Source organism: Phoxinus phoxinus (assembly GCF_949152265.1).
Source record: "Phoxinus phoxinus genome assembly, chromosome: 15".
NCBI classification, from domain to species: Eukaryota; Metazoa; Chordata; class Actinopteri; order Cypriniformes; family Leuciscidae; genus Phoxinus; species Phoxinus phoxinus.
The window spans coordinates 17,794,343-17,816,152 of record NC_136890.1 but is presented as its reverse complement, the minus strand read 5'-3'; the positions used below and the strand labels follow the sequence as shown (position 1 = coordinate 17,816,152).

General features: G+C 35.4%; 2 protein-coding genes across 2 annotated transcripts in view; one reads left to right on the top strand and one right to left on the bottom strand.

Moving 5' to 3' along the window:
- Positions 1-3: 3 nt before the first annotated feature.
- rimoc1 (rab7a interacting mon1-ccz1 complex subunit 1) lies at positions 4-6,267 on the bottom strand. Its single transcript, XM_079637087.1, has 6 exons — positions 5,957-6,267; positions 4,202-4,311; positions 2,514-2,660; positions 2,113-2,244; positions 1,913-2,027; positions 4-1,369 (listed from the first exon to the last, which is right to left on the bottom strand). Exons 1-6 carry the CDS (start codon positions 6,045-6,047, stop codon positions 1,134-1,136), a joined length of 831 nt encoding a protein of 276 aa, XP_079493213.1. The 5' UTR covers positions 6,048-6,267; the 3' UTR covers positions 4-1,133.
- Positions 6,268-6,882: 615 nt separating this feature from the next.
- The window catches only part of oxct1a (3-oxoacid CoA transferase 1a), a 45,902-nt gene continuing 30,974 nt past the window's right edge, over positions 6,883-21,810 (top strand). The window contains exons 1-7 of the mRNA XM_079636876.1: positions 6,883-7,293; positions 8,511-8,619; positions 9,357-9,447; positions 13,443-13,578; positions 13,748-13,897; positions 14,037-14,143; positions 15,859-15,923. Coding sequence (XP_079493002.1) covers positions 7,195-7,293; positions 8,511-8,619; positions 9,357-9,447; positions 13,443-13,578; positions 13,748-13,897; positions 14,037-14,143; positions 15,859-15,923 — 757 coding nt within the window. The 5' untranslated portion in view covers positions 6,883-7,194. The remainder of the gene's footprint in view (positions 7,294-8,510; positions 8,620-9,356; positions 9,448-13,442; positions 13,579-13,747; positions 13,898-14,036; positions 14,144-15,858; positions 15,924-21,810) is intronic.

The following is a 21,810-nucleotide window of genomic DNA, read 5'->3' as shown; positions in this document are numbered from 1 at the left end:
TAGTCATCTTTTGTGTGTTTACTTCAAACAAGTGTACACATTCAACAAAATCATAATAACCAGTAAAAGGCACTAACATTATGTAGGGTTGCTAATTACCCCAAAACTGATAGCAATATAAGCTTGAGATCACATTAAGCACATGTCTTGGTTTTTAAAATAAATACTGTCTTATGAATATTACACCAGCACCAAAAGCATTTGCACTTCTCAGAACTCTCAAGCTGGACTGTTAATTAAACCATAATGCTTTTTTTAATTGCCTCACCTTGAAGCTTTAAGAATGTCAATTGTTACTATGTTAACATTAAAAGATTAGCAATGAGGGTTATAAAATACAGATACAACTTGAGATTTGTCTGGAAACCTTTTGATAATCACTGGGGACAAGGCAATCAGCAACCTTTATCTATTAACACTCCAAATAACTTTTCTGGTGTAACAACATCCAATGCATGTGAAACCAAAATATCACTCGCACATTCACATTTCAACATTTCTTAACCCAAAATTTATTTCAATGAAGACATAAAAAACAAAAAAAATGAACTTCCTTTTAAAAAGAATAATGACCAAAAAGTTTAGCTTTTTAAAAGTATACTATCAAAATATCCAAATTCCCATCTCTGAACATTACATCTGGTCAACGAAAGCAGTAAAGATGTAACTTTGAATAAGTGAGCAGAAGAGGTGTCATATACAAAGATGTTATTAAAAAGAAAAGGTCCATACTTAAAAATGGTCACGAATACTTAAATATGCAACATATATCTGCATCTCCCCCTCCTTTGTACCATTTCTTTTAACATATATAAATGACATATATAAATGTAATGAACTAAAAATAAATAAATAAAAATTAAAATAAATAAAAAGTTGTGTGATGTTTCTCAGCTGGAATAATTGTTTCCTTAAACAAATAGTTATTTGTTTATATTTTACATTAGAAGTATTATTCCACATTCTCAGCGAAAACACACATCCAGAAAGCAAATCTGGACCGGAAGATAAGTGCCTTTTTTGTATTCAGTATTTTTCTTTTTTAATATTTTTTGTTTGTTTAATTTTTTTTTTTGCTAGCTTCAGAACAATGACATTTTGTGAACCTCCTCTCCTAAAAGCTCTCTCCAGGTTTACTGTAAAATACTAAGGATCTCCTTGGCATTCTCGGTGTTCCAGCCCTGACCCTGAAGTGGCCCCTCGCATGCCAGCACGTACTTATGGAGGATTTGTGTGCCAATATCACGGAAATGAAGCCTGTCCTCTTTGCGCTCTGTGCTGTCCATGCTGCAGTCCTCATATTTCACTGCCCAGAAACACATCTCACCAATGTACATCATTGTAAGCAAGTGAGTATCAGAAAAGATACCTATTGGGGGAAAGGGTAAACAAATAAATGGAATTAGTCAAGAATATAAATACACACACTTATAACATTCTTTTCATTTTGATTAATACAAATTGTATTCTCTAAAAATGACACCTGACAAAACTATAAGATGAACTAATGAACAAATCTCAATACATCTTGCCCATTAACTTATGTTACTATGACTTCAAGAACTGTGTAATTTATTCTTATATAGCAAATGTTAATCACATTTAAATGCGAGAACTTGGATACAAACCACTGCACTGTGGTTTGTATTAACATTAATCCAAGCACCAGGAATAAAGTTTATCTTTCCGATCTCTTCGTAATTAAACAAATATTTGAAGATACTGATAACCCAGTATCTAGAGATGTTAAAAATAATGTTCATCTTTACGTGCTTTGAAAATCCGCCCCTGCATAGACAGATTTTGAAGTCAGTGCATACGCAATAACTGGCATGTCTAGAGTTTTCAGTTCCCAAATTGTAATCAATCGACTTTCAGTTCTAGAACAGAAAGTACATTTGCGCAGATGTACCTTCTGCCAGAAAATTGGCGGTTGCAGAGTCATGAAAAACCACGCCATCGTTCAGCTTGACTGAGTTCCTCACTTGCAACATTCTCATAAGGTAACGCACACCTTCTTGAAGACACTGTGAAGACACGGAGCATTGCAACACTTACTCAATTCATTGCCACTAAAACTGGCACTGTGGAGTGAGAAGTTGGGGAAAGAACCTTAAGGAATGTGGCTTTGTTCTTCTTGATCCACTGCTTGCGCTGGTGTAGTGTGTGGCAGTACATATATAATAATGCCCCACGCCTCCAGTATAGGCACTCCAGCAGCTCCAGTCCAAGCACAGACTGCACCTGAGACAAATCAGAGCATCACACCACAGTTACTCACAGAAGTTTGCTCTGCTTCTTCAGTCTATGCCAATTAAGCTCTGAAAATAGATGCCTGTGGGCGATCAATTACGTATGTACGTGTGTGTGTGTGTTTAAAGTAAAGAATATTTATTCTGAACACCCACTTATAAGTCAAAAAGCAAAAAAATGTCTTGCTCAGGAAATCATCAGCAAATAATAAAACCAATTGCTCCAAGAAAATATATTTTACAGATAGAGAAATACAACACCTCTTGAGCAGGTACCAGTCGCCCAGCTAACACCTCTGGCTCTGTCAAGTCCTGTAGTAACTGCTGGATTTTGAAAGGAGAAGTGTCCTCAGGAAACTCCTGATCTACAAGCTTGTTTTCCTCATAGAATGTAATGTCCAAGACAACCTGTAGAAATGTGGGTAAAACAATGGACCATGTGAGCCATTGCATCAAAATTGGGGTATCTGCAGAGTTTTTAAAATGAAATGTGACCATTTAAGGCCTCTACACATTTTTTTACTCAAACAGGATGGGGCAAAAGATGGGAACTGCACATTTAAAATACTTAAGACATGTTTTATTCAATATATACATTTGTATTGAAGTGTATGCACTAACATCTGATTACATATAAATTAAATGTCGAAGTCAAAAGTCAAAGTTCATGATATAATAACTTCTTTTTTTTCCACAATGACTGAAGGATACACTACACATGATACAAATAAGACAGACCTGCAAATTGATCTGTATACATATGACAGACACCTATATTGTACATGACCCTAACATATTACATTATTGCAGGTAGAAATAAGTATACAAGACACTAAAATATCTACATGTAGATCTTTACATGGCAAACAATCATACATTATTTGGCACAAGTCTCTGGACATCTATTTTAACCGTACATTTGATTGTATGTAGTGTTACATGTTATACCAGATTCATGCGTCAAGGAACTTTAGACCATATGTTTAAAGAAAGACAATAAACAGATTGCTGTACCGATACTAGTAAAAACTATATTTAATGAATGTTAAATAATGCTTTGTCTTTCCTTTCTGTGACAGTGTGAAATTAAATGCCAGATGAACTTTATTGCATAACCAAAATACAAATAATATCCAGAAGAAAAAAAGTTATGCATAATGTGGAACTTTTTAAACAAGCCCCAAAAAACTGGGACTCTTATTTTGAAAAGTCTATGCTTTACTACTTCCAGCTGCTCATTAAAAAAGATGTACAATAATCTACAGACACCATATTAAAATATAAACACCATAATGTAAACACTGTCATAAATTCAACAGTAATGAGTGATCACTTGGCATAAATGGGCAGCATTCAATGACTGTGAACTACATTGAAACCGCGAGACTGTAGAATGTACAACAGTGCCATGTTTTGTCATTTATTTAACTTTTACGGTTTAATAATCACATTAGGTCATAAGACCCCCTAAAATGTAATTTAAGACTTTTAATCAAATGAATTTAAGGACCTGGGAAGAAAATGCTAATGTTAAAGTTGATTACAAAAAAACGTATCAATTTTTTTTTTTAAATAACTTAACATGAAGGTTAATCTATGAAAAATCTGATTCAAGATAAACCGTTAAATATGCTAAAATAATAATTAACTGCTTTGTTACCTAGCTACAACTAAAGAGAGCTGTTAGTAATAACAAAAGCAAAGTGATTAACAAGAACTGTACATTTCTGATTGGGGCAGGCTGACAATATAAAGGCTACAGTTTAAATTTACCATACAATATAGCAAAGACAATGATATGTAATGAAATTTAAATGACATAAATACTAATTAAAACAATATGTTCATGTTATTAACTGTATTATTATTCAAACATTGAACATGTTAATATATGATTAGGCTATGCTTATGGAAATTCTGCAGGGTGAGATGTGTGTTATGTGAAGTACCTGTGTATAATCCTGCAGCAGTTTAGGGAGGCTGCTGCTCTCTCCTCCATGTCTATAATAGGATTTCAACTTGTCTAGTATGGAAGAGGCATTCTGTAAGTAGTCATCATCTAGGAAGAAAAAAAAAATGTTAATATATAATAGAGGGCATACAACAACGTATTTTACAGTTGGAGCGGAGGTATTAGAAAAAGAGCTGAGGTTATTTTGTTCTGGCAAAGCTTCGGTCCTAAATGACTGTGGAATCAGGCTTCATAACATTGTCCATAAAAAGAAAATATTATACTTATTAGCCATTTTAATGAACGTAAATCTGTAATCAGATACCCGCCTGGAGGACAGCTTTTGGTACAAAACAACAAATAGCACATTTAATGTCACTATGACAAAGAGGAAACAAGCTCTGTAAAAACAACTCTGCACTCTGACTGAAATAATTGGATAATTTGCTGTTTTATTCTGATTACACCTAGCCTGCCGAGAATCATATTACTTCAATAGAATCATTTAAAGTCACCATGAAATCAAAACTTTCTTATTTTCATGGAATATTGCAGTATTTATTATTATGAATGATTTGATATTATGCATCAAGTCCCACCCTACTTTTTTTTTTTTCTTATTCGAGAACCCTTTTCACTTGGATATAGGTAATGGGAAGAAAAGTTGCCATGAAACGAACGCTGCGGTAGTCTTTTCTTCCCTATAGTGACAAATATACAAGTGAAAAGGCTTCCTGAAAAAATAAAATATCAAGGCCTGTAGCAAGTCCTGCTACTTGATATTGTCCTTCATAAGTTTATTGGACGATTGTGGTTTGCTATTGCTGTGATCTCATGTGAGTGACAGGTTGTCCCGCCTTCATGGCAGTAAACACATCAGAGAAGGGAAGAGATGTTGCAAGAGGAAGGGAAAGTTATTTTGATTAAAGATTACGAGGACACATTAATTTATATAAAAAAAAATATGATGTGCACGGATAAATCATTTATAATAAATAATGATTAATATAACACATAAAATGACATTAAAATTTTGATTTCATGGTCACTTCAAAGACAAGAACGCATTAGTATGTGTGTAAACTACGTATGACTGACAGGTTCAAAAAAGCCAGTGCCTTTACAGTAATAGTGCAACAATCTGCAACATTTCAGATTTTCAGACTATAAGTATGACTGTTGAGTGACTATTTTTATATTAAAATGACCTTTGGCCTAACTGAAGTAGGCAAAGTACTGCTAAAAAGAGATTGATTTTCCGTTACATTCCTTTTAGTCTTTCACAATTTTTTTCTAGTTATGGCTAAAGTCACACCTATAATATCACATTGTAAAATAACTAAATCTACGTATACAATGTTTAATTTAATGTAACGTTATGCATCATTGTGTTCTGTAAACTGCACGACCACATGCGAATTCACTTCATGCAAACTGCTTTTAACTAGCTAACGTTAGTCAAACATTTGAAAAATTACTGCACACAATAAACGTGCTTTGCCTTTTAAACTACCACACGGTTTAGCATGACTAATACGACGTTCTTGTACGCTAGTTAGTCAAACATGCCCCGTATAAACAGGGTTATAGAAGGGAATGGAAATATTTGTTGTGGTTCGCAGGAATGCTAACGCAGAGCGGCTAAGCTAACTAGCTAACGATGACAACAACGGGCTGATTCGCCCAACTAACCTCACTTTCTTTATTAACGAGAGTCTGGTTTTACGCATTTGACGCCACGAATCCCAGTTACCTGGTTTCTCGGTTCGAAGTGTGGCACACTTGTTATCTAACTCAAAAATCCTCCTCTCCAGCTCGACGCTTCGTCTGTAGTCGTCGGCCATGACTGCAAACGACAGTCACGTGACGAGCGCGCGATTGCTCACGTGCGGAGGATTACTGGGATGTTTTGTTCTTTCATTTCATTCATAAATGGCACCCCTGGCACTTACATGCAAACAGAAGCTTACTTTGTCCACCCTTATCCAAATTACCCCCACAATACTCGGTGTTTGATAACAGTGAATTGAAATTAATGTTGGCAGTAGTGATGATAGGGAGTCTGATTCATTTCTTTGAATCGGTTCTTTTGAACAGTTCAGTTAAAAGAACCAATTCAGAGATAGATTCATAACTTATTTTAGGTTATGACGTAATTATACACTACGTGCCGTTGTGCTTATTTCATTATTCTCCATTAGCGTCTATTAATTTTAATTTCACGTTTACTTTTGATGTTATTTATCATTTTATTGATGTATGTATTTTGTATTATTTTATTTGTTTTTATTGTATTTTTGTAAGTCTTCTTTCGCCTGGCTGTTGTTATAGTTGTCATTTTTCTTTCTTCACCCTATTATTGATTGTTATTCTGTTATATTGGAACAATATTTGTTTGAATAAAAACATATTCTTTAAAAATAAAATGATGAGTAGTGTATACACGTTTAGAACCTGACATTTTTTTCCATTTACTTTAAAAATACTACAATTAATTTACTTGACTGCTTGACTGAAAATGTGTTTTTGCATGTTTAAATGCTATCTAAGGCTGTCGTATGTGTGTAAAACTATTATTAATAGAACTAAAAATATTTTTCAGCAAGTTTTTACATTTATGCTGTACTGTTGCTCTGTTCACTGACTCGCTTTATATGGATCACTGAGAGTCGGTCATGTACTAAAAACAATTTTGGTGATTCAAATGCGTTGTTGAATCTGGAACCACTCCGAAAGATTCAGTACGATTCGGAAATGAATCATCCATGCCAGACATGTCAGGTGAGCGACGGACACATTAAAAAAAAAGATCCGACTCATTAGAATGAATCGGAAATCGCTAGATGGCAGTGAGGGAGTTAAATGCAAATAAGCAAATCGAGCCCCCGACACTCCTTCGTTTACCTCATCCCCGCCTTTCAACGAGATCAGCGAGGGCATTACTGTCACCATCATTCACTATACATAAAATTAGGCCTGTAATTTTCAGACATGGCGACTCTTAAAGCACTAACTAGAGCGGAGAATGTGATCCTCAGGAACGTGACAGCGACGATCAAGACGAACCTCTTGCGATTCTCCGTAGGCAAGGTCAGTGTTTAGAAGCAAAAGACGGTGCATCCGAAATTTTGCATGATGTTGAACGTGTCTGTGATTCTATATTTGTCTTTTTTTAACCCTTCTAACGTTACCCATTGCAGGGTGAAGAGAGACGTTCAGATAGTATAAGGAAGCTAAATAATTCTATACATGATGTGTTTGCTTGTGTTTGAATGATGTGTGGCAAAACCTACATATTCTTGAAGTCAAAAATCATTGCATATAGCTAGAGTCTTCTAAAAGTGGTCATTTTGTGCTGCATTGTGTTTTTATTTTAGCAAGATATTAAATACAATCAGCATACACAAGATATTGGGTCACTTCATTTAATTTGTATTATTGTTGGACTGGAAACACAAGGTCGTCATTAAGCAATTCTGGCTTGAGGCTTATTCTACCACATATTTTATCAAAAACTTTAATGGACATTATATTGTTTTTTTATTTCGTTATTTGGACAACTACCTTGACAACACTGCAAACACCATTGGTTAACAGTAACCCAACTCTCATTCCCAACCTTTTGTTCCACTCACCATTTGGCTCATTACATCACATAACAGGTGAACTAGACTGCTATTATAACTAGTTCTCAGAACAAGGATACGAATTCTCCAGGCCCTGACCAAGATAGCATTGGTTTTGAAGTCATATATTTATGGCAGTCTCATGCTAGTGTCATGTGGCTGTTGTGTGAGGTTCATGGAGTTGTTCTGTACACACAGACAGAGCAGAAACCTTTGAATCACTGTTGCAAGGAATAACACTGGTCATAGTGGTTTCTCCTATAACTCAGTATTTTTGTCGATTATTGTTTGGTAATACTGCTCAAGGCGTCTATATATACATAACAGATTATTTATTGAGACAGAGTCAGTGATAAGTGGTCATCTGTTTCCTCTCCTCGTCCTTTGGAGCAATTGTGAGGTCAAACACGCACTGTTGTATAAACAAATAAAGATGAAATGGATTGCTTGGCTGGACTCTCGAGGTTTATTCATCACGTGAATGTTAGCATGGGAAAATCGAACTGCTTTAGTTGACAGTGGAAACAAATCTTATTTGAGAATTCACTTTTCTATGCATAATTTAGGAATCCACTGTACATAGCTGACATCCAAGTGTGGAATGTTTCATTCATGCTTTTTTAAGTGCTTCTGTATGTCCAGCCTGTTTCATTCATTCTACTCCATGTTTCTGGTTGGCAGACGTGCGGCTGTTACTTTTCCACATCAAGTCAACGGTCCGGACGATTTTATTCGGACCCCCTAGATGCCGTCAAAGATATTCCTAACGGAGCAACCATTCTTGTGGGAGGTAACTTAAGGGTTATGATTTGTCATAAACTCAATCTTAATGCGTAACTGTCTGCTTAGTTATTACTTAAACTACCGTTCAAAAGTTTGGGGTCTGTACGTTTTGTCTTCTGCTCACCAAGGCTGTATTTATTTGATCAAAAATACAGTACAAACAGTAATATTTTTTAAATATTATTACAATTCAAAAGAACAGTTTTCTATGTTAATATATATTTTAAAATGTTATTTATTATTTCTAATTTTTTTAAAATGTAATTTATTTCTCTGTTGGCAAAATATAATTTTCAGCATCATTATTCCAGTCTTCTGTGTCACATGATCCTTCAGAAATCATTCTAATTATGCTTATTTTGGTGCTCAAGAAACATTTATTATGATCAATGTTGAAAACAGTTGTGCTACTTAATGTTTTTGTTCAAATCATGATACATTTTCTTCAGGATACTTTGATGAATAGAAAGTTCAAAAATATATATGTCTTTACTGTCACTTTTGATCAATTGAATGCATCTTTGCTGAATAAAAGCTTTAATCACCTTCCAAAAATAAAAATAAATAAAAATCTTACTGACCCCAAACCTTTGAATATAATATAATATTATGTATACTATTTTTAATTATTATATTAACTCTGTACAGAACAACATTTCTTGACCTCTCCCTGATAAATGGCTGAGGAGGTCATGCCAACAAGTATTTTTTGATTTCTTTACTATCCTTTTCCTTCATTCACAGGTTTTGGCCTATGTGGTATTCCAGAGAACCTGATAAACAGTTTGCTGAAGACCGGAGTGAAGAGCCTGACCGCAGTCAGCAATAATGCAGGGTAAGCCTTTTCAGAAGTAAACAACAGCTTAAACCCAGCCAAAAACAGTAACTGGATTAAACTCGACCATCTTTATTATCGTACCCCACCAATAGGCCTAACATTTAACTTCTGTACTCCCTGACACATTCAAACAACTGAAACCGCACACAGCAAACCGCTTGATTTTGTAAAAGTCTGAGCATAATCAGAATGGATACTTTTGTGATTTGAGATTGAAAATCCATTTGGAGAAATTTGAAAGGTGGCAAAATAACAAAAACAATCGCAGTCACTCTTGATACACATCTTGTAAGGTCACTTAAGTACAGCTCCATAACATCAATTGTCCCCTAGATGTCATTACAAGAATTTCTCACATAAACGACAATGAGAATGTGTGCGCAACTGACCACAAATAGAAAGAGATTACCAGTTTGACCAAGTCTAATCTGCAAGTTGGTCTAGACCTACTGGTAAATACAGAACACAGCGTGCACAAGGAGATCAATGATAAAGATTCTTTCTTAGAAAGAGTAAATGTTTTCTAAATGTCTAGTTATACAGTCTAATTTACTGTCTTATTGGACGTTGACGTTTGGTTTATTGCTGCTATGTCGCAGCTGCTCTGAACATGTGACTTGACGCTGATCTATGTATAGGTCTTTCTGGGCTGGCTTTGTCCCAGGTTGGTTGTCTATGACTATATCTTTGCGTAATCTCTGAGAGTGGGCCAGTTATGTTATTTTGAGTTTTGTGTATTTCCATCGTGACCAGTGAGTGAAGCCAGTGTAGGTTGCTGCTAAAGATGGCAGAAGAAAGCGATAAAGTTCATTCTAATCGGTTTAGTTAGGCTTAAATAGGATACTGTGTATGTTAAATATGCTAACAAAATCAATGTTTTTTTCTTTTTTTACACCATTTATTTATGTAAACTCCTTTAAAACAGACATGCATATCAAACTCATAAAAGTGCCATTTTTAATTCAACACAGCAGGCTTTTTTCCAGAGTTAGTTTTTTGGAAAACCTCAGAGGAAGTTTTGACCTGTTTTAGATAGAAAGTTCCCCACCGATTCCCTTGAAGTTTGTTTAGCTTCTTTCTAACTGTTTGAAGCACGCTGTTCTTGAATGCATTGTTTGTTGTAACTTGTTCTGTGAGTTCTGAATCTCTGTGGTAAAAACTTCCTGTCTACCACAGAGAAGCTGCTCAGTGAGACTGTAATGTGAAACCTGCGTCACAGCAGTGTTTGGCATTAGCTTGCGTTGCTTGCACAGGAGGACGACACTGGGTCTAAGCATGCGTATACGCACAGAATCGTCTCAGACAGTGCGTGAATTTTAATTCTCTTTCACGTCTTGCGCTTGTACGGACAAATTCACACAAAATGATGTAAAAACACCCATCTTGGCGAGTATCCTCCTAGTAAACAAAGTTGGTTGTATCTCAAGTGAACGTAGACAGTATATTCAAATGGAATCCATACGTTCGGTCTTAAAGGGAGAGCAGTCTAATAAACCTTAATGTTACCGGTAATCAAACAAATGAACATTGAATGAATCCCAAACACAATCCTCAGCACTGAGCCCTGCAGGAGCTGCTCTACATATGTGCTGTGCTATTAAATGATAGATGAAATATGATAGAGCAATAGAATGAACAGTGAAAGTAACAGAAGCTCATTTAATACATTTTAGCAGGCTTAATTAAGCATGAAAATAACTGAAGGAAATATATATTTGATGAACAAATTAAGCCAACTACCAGTAATATGATTTATATTCTTTTGGTTTCTTTACCCAGTACATTTAAAAATGACAAATGCATTAAGAAATACAGGTATCAGTATCGTGAGTACCAAAAATTTAAGTATCGGACTCGTTCTGGAAAAAGTGGTATCGGTGCATCCGTACAATTTATTCTAAATTGATGAAAAAATATATGTGAAACCACAAGTGAAACCACAGGCACGCAAAAAGCACTTACAAAAAAGTTATATTTCATCTTATCACGACTATATTATATATTTTTTCATCAACAACCCTGCTGATACTTAACATGTTGCTCATTACTTAGAAATGGTGTGCTGACTTGTTGGCTTGCTGCTCTGTCTCTATACTGTTTTTTGCTTACTAGTGGAGAAGTATGCTTTTTTCTATGCAAATAGGTTTTATGAGTAAATCAGTTAAAAATAAATTAATTCAAGAACAAAACACTGCTGTATGTTGCTTGGAAATGCACAACGGTTTATTTTTCTTTGATTTGCTTTGATCTTTTTTCATTGGCAGAGCAAAAATAGACCAAGTAACTGACAACACAGTCTAAAATGTAAGTGACTCACTATTAACTTGTGTTGTTGACTGTTGAGTAATATCACTTATGTTTTTGTGCTTTTTATGACATTTTGAAGTCAGTAAATTCTAAGCACATAGTATATGGCCTTGATAACTTCTCTAAACACACACAAAAAAAGCCTGTCACTTATCTGGTGGGAGAAAGTGAAAAAGACACATTAGCAGAGTTAATGAGAACATGGCATGACACAGTATGCATCTAATTGCAACCTTCCTCGGTCCAGTGAATGAGTCGTGACATGAAGAGTCTGTGCTCCCTGTTGATCGAATTAATCTAGAAAATATACTCAAACTTATAAAATGTCTCCATTAACTTTCATCAAACATTTCCCCCTCATGTTTCACCCGAAAGCCTTTGGTTTTAACAGTGTTGAAAATGTCCAGATCTGCACTACTGCACTGATTGCCTTTAAAAATGGGATATAGCCAACATTTTCATACCTCAGTGCCTTTCAATTCTCAATAAGTCATGCTATTTGTTAATGAATGACAAAATCAGTTTTGAGTCACTGCTTCTGTAACTGTGCCAAGCCACTGCACACACCGAATTGAGGAGGTCTGAGAGAGAGCGGTAAGACGTTTCATATGTTTCTTGCCGTAAAAAGGAGTTTTGTGTCCTTTGTCTGTTTTCTTGCGTGTTCTGAATTTTAATGACCGGTTCGCTACAGAATGCTCATTGGACACGGGATTTAGACCAATTTAGGGAATACGTGCTACTTTTCCAACAATAGTTCAACCTAAATTGGACATTGGTTTTCTGGAAATGTATATTTGTTTGCAGTTAGACATTATCTGAAGGTGGTGTGCATAGTGGTTACCAATCAAGATTTGCAGCAGAAAAGTTCCTTTTCTTTTTTTATTCAGAAAGGATGCATTAAATTGTTCAAAAGTGACCGTAATGATATTTTCTGTTACAAATAAATTATATTTCTTAACTAAATGTTCTTTTGAACTTTCTATTCATCAAAGGATCCTGAAAAACTGCTTCACAGTATCCACAAAAATATCAAGCAGCATAACTGTTTTCAACATTTATAATAATCAAATCAGCATATTAGAATGATTTCTGAATGATCATGTGACACTGAAGACTGGCTGCTGAAAACTCAGCTTTGCCATCACAGGAATAAATTACATTTTAAAATGTATTATTTAAATTGTAATACTATTTCACAAAATTACAGTTTTTACTGTATTTTTGACCAAATAAATGCAGCTTTGACAATTTGAAATCTAGCATCTTTGTTCATGGTCAGTTTCCCAGCCAGGTTGAATTGAGCCAATCACCTTGAGCTGTAAATGCCATGTGGTTACTCACTCTGTAAGACAATGACATCGTGGATTCGCGATGTTGCGGATTTCACCAAGTACGCACACAGTCTCACCTCTAGTGACTGTCCTGATCTGTGACGCCAATAGTAGCAGATAAGGAAAAGTATCACTATTTATTTGACATGGATACCTTTGAATGGCCATCAATAGAGAATGATATGTTTTTTACAGTCATGCTGGGTAGCATCTACTAGAAGGTGTTTTTGAATAAAGTGATAATAAAATGAGTTGTGTATGCACCGAATCGTTTGAAATATATACTTTGCTATAAACTATATATATGTTTAACTATAAACATATCATTTTTCATCTTCTGTATGTTTTAAACAGGGTGGATGACTTTGGCTTGGGCCTCCTCCTTCGGACCAAACAGATCAAGCGCATGATCTCATCATATGTGGGGGAGAACGTGGAGTTTGAGAGGCAGTATCTCTGTGGCGAGCTGGAGGTGGAGTTGACCCCACAGGTGAGACCATCCTTTACCCGTAACTTCAGAATAAACACTTTACCTTTGTTCTCAGTGGCAAGTTTATTGCCCAATACATGTATGCTAAAGATTTTATAGTACCATTCTTCCAAAAAAAAAAAATCCAATCAGGAAGGTTTTTGTTTACCCATTGTACTGTTGACGGCAGGGCACACTAGCGGAGCGGATCAGGGCCGGTGGCGCAGGTGTGCCTGCCTTCTTCACTGCCACAGGCTATGGCACACTCATCCAAGAGGGAGGCTCTCCTATCAAATACAACAAGGACGGCACCATTGCCATCGCTAGTGAACCCAGAGAGGTCAGTTGTCGCTTATCTTCCAGTTTTATTGAGTGATGCAGTCATACAGCTCATGTCTCAGATGAGGTTTGATTGCTATTAATATCTGAAGTAAAAATAGACATAGGATCTATTATGTTCTGCCGCTGTCGTGTTTCAGGTGCGAGAATTTAATGGCCGGCACTTCATCATGGAAAAAGCAATCACGGGTGACTTTGCGCTGATCAAAGCCTGGAAAGCGGACAGGGCAGGAAATGTCATCTTCAGGTACAAATGCTTGTTCAGCTCTACTGTAGACGGACTAGAAGTGGTTTTCCTTAACCCAACAGTATCACATGTTCACTGGTGTGGTTTGTGTTTGCCCAAACCTGAAAATAACTCCTTTCTCTCACCTTACTGTTTCCATTTAGCACATACCCACACTGAAGGCAAGGCCACATGAGACACCTTTTGAAACAGTACCTTAGTTTAGAGAAAACTTTAAACACAGTAGACAAGGCAAACTGTTAAAATAGCTGTAATTTCAAACCCAGTCTTTTTCAGTATTAGTTTTAAATGCACTACCATGCAGAGATTTAGGGTCAGTAAGATTTTTAAAAGTGTCTTATGTACATTAAATATAGTTAATGACATATATTAAACATATTATTGCTAATGTTACCAATAATAGTGTTACTGTAATATCAGTATTGAAATATCTCTTTTTCTATTTTAATATATTTTAAAATGTAATTTATTCTTAAATGTATTCATTTTCAGCATCATTACTCCAGTCTTCAGTGTCACATGATCCTTCAGAAATCATTCTGATATGCTGATCTGGTGCTCAAGAAACATTTCTTATTGTTATTATTATCAATGCTAAAAACTACAGAGCCCCTAAAGGGACATGGTGATGGAAAAAATCTGAGATAGGAGGGAAAATAATAAGTCAACGATTTTGCGTTCCCTCGCAAAAACGTTGGCATTCCCACAAAAAACGTCGCATTCGCTCACAAAACCTTTTGAGCTCTTGCGAGTGAACACAAAGTTTCTCGGGGGAACGAAAAACATTTTTGAATGAACGCAAATGTATTGACAAATAATTTTCTCATATATGTTTTCCTTCACCATGTCCGTTTAGTGGCTCTGTATTATACACAGTTAAAGCTGCTTGATGTTTTTATGGAAATCGTCATGCCTCTTTTCATGATTCCTTGATGAATAGAAAGTTTAAAAAAAGGTATGCTGCCATATAAAAAGGGTTATAAAATAGCGGTGTATGGTACAAATATGGTGTTATATTTAATTTGAAAACTATAAAGATTTGAACAGGGGACATTATTATTGCTCATTTACATTTGCAACGTTACATAAATGTAAGTGTAGTATTTGGTTTTACCACAAGGGTGCACTGTTTCCTTTACCATAAAAATTGTACACTTGTTCTGCTTTGGTTTACATTTTTAGGAAGATGGCACCAATGTGGATGATGACTAAGTTGTTTTGGTTACACTTCCTTTCAAAAGTCCACACTAATAGACATTCTATTAACTATAAGTAACTTTAAGTAACGACTACGGCAACTAACTCTCATTAGAGTATTAGTAGACTATTAGGGTTAATATACGTAGAATAGAATAAGTTGACATGTACTTGCAAAGTTACTACAGTAGAATATCTGTTTTGGACCATAAAAATAAAGAGTTAGCAGATGTTAAGCAGAAAGTGTCTAATGACCGGTAGTTGACATGTAGTTACTTGTAGTTTGTAGAATCTCTGAAGTGGACTATTGAAATAAAGCGGTAGGCTACCATTGTTTTTGTCAATGGTTCTGGACTGATTTTTAATAGCTTGTCATTACGGCTCATTTCACCATATTTAATTATCAGTGGCTCTTAAATAGAGGAACATGCCACACATTGATACAGTTCCACCTCAGCTCTACATGTCTGAAGTTGGTTTTAAAAATGTGAATGCTTAGCATGTACTTTTTTTAACAGGAAAACAGCGCGAAACTTCAACCAGCCCATGTGCAAGGCAGCCAAGATCACAATTGTGGAGGTAGGTGAATACCACATTGTCAGGTTTATGCATTTGTTTAGTTTGGTTCACTAGGGCTTTGACTCCGAACTTCGTTATTCAAATATAATTCGAATATAAAAAATATAAAAAAAAGATATTCGAACGAATATTAGGCAGCCTTTAATATTCAAACCTGGTATGGGCATTATATTTTGTAAATGTGTTTGCTTGTAAATGTTGTTTTCAATTCAGATTCCGAGGCTTTTTCACGCCTGGTGAAGTTTTGAATCGCGAGCTCCTGTAGCTCCTGGTTAGCGCCTATTTTGTATACCAAAACAAAATATAGACACGATAAGAACAGTGGATAACACCTGTCGAAAGCATACTGTTTGTGTTTAATCCAGGGTTTGATTTTTAATATATAAAAAAACAGTTGTGAGTCTGATAAGTGTCTGTGACGGTGTGTTTTCCTTCTGAAAACATCATTGCCTGCCTATTGACATTGACTGATACACTGCCCTCTGGTGGACAGAACATATACAACTTAAGTTTGATACTAATGTAGGTCTTACTGAAGGCATTTAATGGTCAAACTATTATTCATAAATATTTGAATATTAATGAACAAACAAACTTCGAATATGATTTTTGGGCAAAAGTCAAAGCCCTAGTTTAGACCTCATTGTTTTCTGTTTGCCAGTTTCCACCTTACCTTGTCTGTTACCATAGTCAATAATTGAGTTACCCAGGTGTTGTGTGTTACATTAACACTCTCTGTGTTTATATTAAGCCCTCAGTTTACTCAGTTCTGTGTCATCTACCTTATGTGGTTTCCCCAGAGCCTCTCTCCTGTATACTTTTGTGTATCATTATATTAGAGACTGTTTTCGTGCGCTACGTTACTGTAGACACGCATGACTTCTGCCCATGTGCTTCTGTCAGATCCTGTTTGGATGCATTATTGCAGGTTTAAAAGCTTGTGCATATCTCATGTTGTCCATACTATAAATTCAATTCCCCCCTCCTGCATTTCATTTCATCATTGTTTTTCACATAAACAAAATAAATGGTTGGTTTCATCTAGATCTTTGAAGTTTTTTTTCCCCATTCACTCCTTTTTTCATTTCCTTTCTATCAAGAGCGCTTTTCAAACACTTGCCTGCATATCAAATATGCTTTTATCTAAGCCTTTGTTCAAAACGCGCAGCTACGAACAAAAGACTTATCAAAAGGCATTTTCAGTCGCCATGAACGAACTCCATTAATGAATCTGATCTTCCATCAGCACTGTTCTTTCTCCTGCAGCCTTGGTTTGAAATGGTTTATAATGTGAAACAACAACTACTGAATTTGAACCATTTGAGCAGATATTTCTGTAACTAGTCTTCACGCTTCACTATCGGTCTACCAATAGTACTATCATCAGGAAGGAAGACCTTTAGCTCACTCAGATTCTTTAATTGTCTTCTGCTACAATTGTGTCGGATGCTATCAGCGCATTAGAGCTTTTATTTGTCCGGTTTTCAATCTTTATTGTGGCTGCACAGCAATATGAGCAGTTATTAGTGGCCAGTATCCTCTGACAATACAGTTATTGCGCTCCCACTAAAGATAAGCTTATCAGTTCTCTGAACACACAGTAATGGTTAAAGACCTTTTTCAATGTTTGTGCATCTGGTGATGAGAGCCATCCTGCTAGGAGAATGAATCAGTTGGCTGAGTGCTGAGCAACAGTGTGTGTCTCGCATTCTGCCTCTGTTTGACTGGTTAAGATGTTGTTTGTGGCGCCGACTCACTCAGAATCAAGATTGACTCACTGCCATCCCTGTTGTCTGGGGATGAGAAAAGAAAACAGTCATTTGGTTTACTACAGGTGTCGTATCGGTCTCATCTGTTTTAAAAGGTTTACTGGAGGAGTCTATTTATATATACTGTTCGAAAGTTTGGGGTCATTAAGAATAAAGAAAGAAATAAAATATGCTTTTATTCGGCAAGGACAAATGAAATTGATCCAAAATGACAGTAAAGACATTTATAATGTTAGAAAAGATTTATATTTCAAATGAATGCTGCTTTTTTAAACATGCTACTCTTTCTTATTGTTTCTAATAAATAAAAAAATCATGGAGATAGAAAAAAAATTCTCCAGAAAAATATTAGGCAGCACAATTGTTTTCAAAGAAATGTTTCTTGAGCAGCAAATCAGCATATTAGAATGATTTCTGAAGGATCATGTGACACTGAAGTAATGATGCTGAAAATTCAGCTTTGCTATCACAGGCATAAATTACATTTTTATATATTTATATATATATATATATATATATATATATATATATATATATATATATATAATATAAAATTATTTTAAATTGTAATATGTCACAATATTACTGATTTCACTGTATTTTTGATGAAATAAATACAGCACAAGATACTTTTTTCAAAACATTGAACAATTATACAGCGTAGTTTGAGAATTATTTTAGGGATGAAACCCACTACTGTTATTTTGATACAGTACACAGAACAAATAGCAGATGGATGTACATAATTATTTATGTATATTATTTATGACTCCATTCATCACAAAATCGTCAACATCAACTCCAAATAGTTCTTGAATTGCACTTCAGGATGCGCAGTCATATCTGTCGATTGCATTACATCGATTACATTTTGCACTAGGGCTGTTGATTTAACATGTTTATTTACAATAATTATTAAAACAACAGTTATAGTATATTATAACCCTGTTATGATTATAATATATATTTTTAATTGTATATATTAACAATATTTACTTGCAATTGGGAATTATATTAATTAATATGAATAAAATACAGTTGGTACGACTCAAGTCAGATTAATGGAATCAGCTACTACTGTTATATAATATATTATATTCCTATTATGATTCTCATATTTAATTTTGTAAATTGTTTTAATTAAAAATAACTTTCATGCAAATAGAATCCTATTAATTAGCATTAATCAAATACAGCTGGAGCAAGCAGGCAGCATTAACATTATTGATGTTCTTCTATGTCTTTTTAATTCTTTACTTGTCTACAAAAGTGTTGTTGAATTATATTAATTTAGGGCTTTTTTTCAGCAAATATTTATATCAATTATCATTTTATTAGCAAACCATGTAATTAATGTGATTAAAAATCAATTAAGTAGTCAATTGAAGACTATACTAGTTTAATATAGTGGAAATCTTGTGCAAATGCATTTTGAGTGGTTGTGACCCAGTTTTTGCACGTATATCTCTTTTCCCAGAGAGAACCATCCGGTTACCTGCATATAAAAATCATCCTTGATAAGCTTATTACGGAGTGCTTGATTGGAGCCAGGCTTAAACTCTGTCCCATGTTTTCCTTCAAAGAGACTGTCGTTTGGTTCGGCCCTTTACCTGTATCCCCCTTCCCTTTTGTGTGTGTGTGTTTTCAAATGCTATTTGTCTGTGGAGTGCACTATATTTTATAGCTTCGGCATTTCCTTTACTTTCTGACATCTGATTTTCACTCCAAAGTAGCTGAGGCCATATTTAGCTGCTTGGAAGGGAGATGGTGTTTTATGATCATCCAGTTATAATCTGCCAAAACGCAGCAGCCACGTTGAATTATTTCCTCTCAATTGGCTGGCTGATGAGGCTTGCCAATGGCTCAGCGTTTCGAGAGAAGCGTTCCTGTTGCCTGTCAGAGCCAGGCGCTGGAAACACTGATGCCACTGGAGGAAACAGCCACCTTATTTCCTCTCGTTATAAAACAGACCGCGTCCTAATTACCAGGATATCTGATAGCTGTGTGTCTATAAAGCTGCCATTTTCCTAATGGATTAAAAAGAACTGATCATTAGCATTAACCAAAGGAAATGCAGATTGCTAACAAAAAATAATAATAAAGCAGGCGAAATCAATTCGGCCAGCTGGTTGCCAGGCGACAGAAGCCTGCACAGCGGATCCGTGGCATATTCCAGTTATCCTGTTATCGCAGGTACAATGAGGCCCAGAGCATTGTGGGATGCGAGGGCAGTTAGTTCAAACAAGGCCATATTTGCTAGTCACATTGGCTGTAAAGGTACCGATCTGTTCTTTTTCGAATTGTGTTGAAACGACAGGTTGCATGAAATGAGTTTTTCAGGATGGGGCTAATTGGTTATTGATGAAATTCGTCCTCAAAGGTATTATCTCTCCTCCTCCCTCTGTCCAATTTCAAAACGCTGATTATCCTTTTGGTTTGTTGCACATAAATTACTAGTGCGAGTGCGACAGCTGGGCCGTTGTGACCGAGATCAGGGATATTGCTAAATGTGAAGGCAGTAGGTCGTAGTGGTGATTTTTTTTTTTTTTCAGTCCTATTTCAATCAAATAACCTCCTAGTAGAATATTTGAGTATTTCTTTATGTAAAGTTCTGTTATTATTCTGCACATTTACTGGACAGGACCAGGGTCCGAATTACACAATGGCCTTCATATGTATGTACATGTGAAACTAAAACAATTTGAATATCGTGCAAAAGTTCATTTATTTCAGTAATTCAACTTAAAAGGTGAAACATATATTATATAGACTCATTACATGCAAAGTGAGATATTTCAAGCCTTTATTTGTTATAATTTTGATGATTATTGCTTATAGGTTATGAAAAAAGGCTTGAAATATCTCACTTTGCATGTAATGAGTCTATATAAATAATAGTTTCACCATTAAGTTGAAATACTGAAATAAATTAACTTTTGCAAGATATTCTAATTGTTCAAGTTTCACCTGTATGTATGCATGTATACTGTATGAGGGTCATGATTTATGACCAAAAACAAATGGTGTGTGTGTGTGATAATCAACTGTGTTTATATTGTAGATTGCTATGTTAGTTTATTTAAAGGCTGAATTCTGGTTTATTCACGGCCCTTGGCATAGATTACAGCAGTTTTATGAAAATGTGCTACATGTCGATAAATAACTTTTTTTAAATTACCTGTATCTTTAGAGGTCCCCTTCTCTTTAGTTGGTGCATATTCCCCTTAAGGGCCACTTGAGTGAACTGGTAATTGTTTTTAGGCTCGGGTTGGCGGCCCCTCAAGGTGCATGGTGCTGATAGGCTGGGTTTCCTCTAACAATGGACATGACTGTAACCACTACACAAAATGCATCCTCAGTATATTCAAACATACCGGTACCTAGTTTTGTGTTTATTAGAAAATGTCACTTGCTCAGTCCTTTTCATGCCTTTTTGGATTTGTCTCATCATGCTTGCTTACACAAACCTAACTATTTTTGAAGATTACCGTTTATTCGTGTGCCGTCTGTTGCTTATGCTTGGCGCTTGATATGAAGTGAGACGTGTAAAAATAAACACGTAATAATTTTTAGCTACCTGCCAGATTCAAAGCGATATGTAGCACACACTCACTTCATGTTTCTGATCGAGACACACTAACTGTTTCATAACAACATGTGCCCATCAGCTTCTGCAGATTTAACCGGCTTTGACAAGGCTCACAGTCCAAAAAAAGAACAAACCCGTGGAAAAAAGGTTCCTCTGTATCCCTCAAGGATTTTGTATCCCTTTTTTTCCTTCTTTCTATGTGACATCAAGCTTATTTTCATTTCCATTGAAGACTAAACGCTGCTTCAGAGTTTTTTCCTGAGGGCTGCTTGTGTGTATATATAGATATGTGGTGTATAGCATCATGTCATATGATATGTAATCATATTTATAGTTAAAAAAACGGCATGTTCCTCATTTATAGTACTATATAATATAGACTAATTAATATTATTAATATTAAAGGGTTAGTTCACCCAAAAATGATTTACTCACCCTCAAGCCATCCTAGGTGTATATGACTTTCTTCTTTCAGCCAAACAAAATCTTTAAAATGGGAGTGAGTAGTAACTGAGATTTTGAAGCCCAAAAAA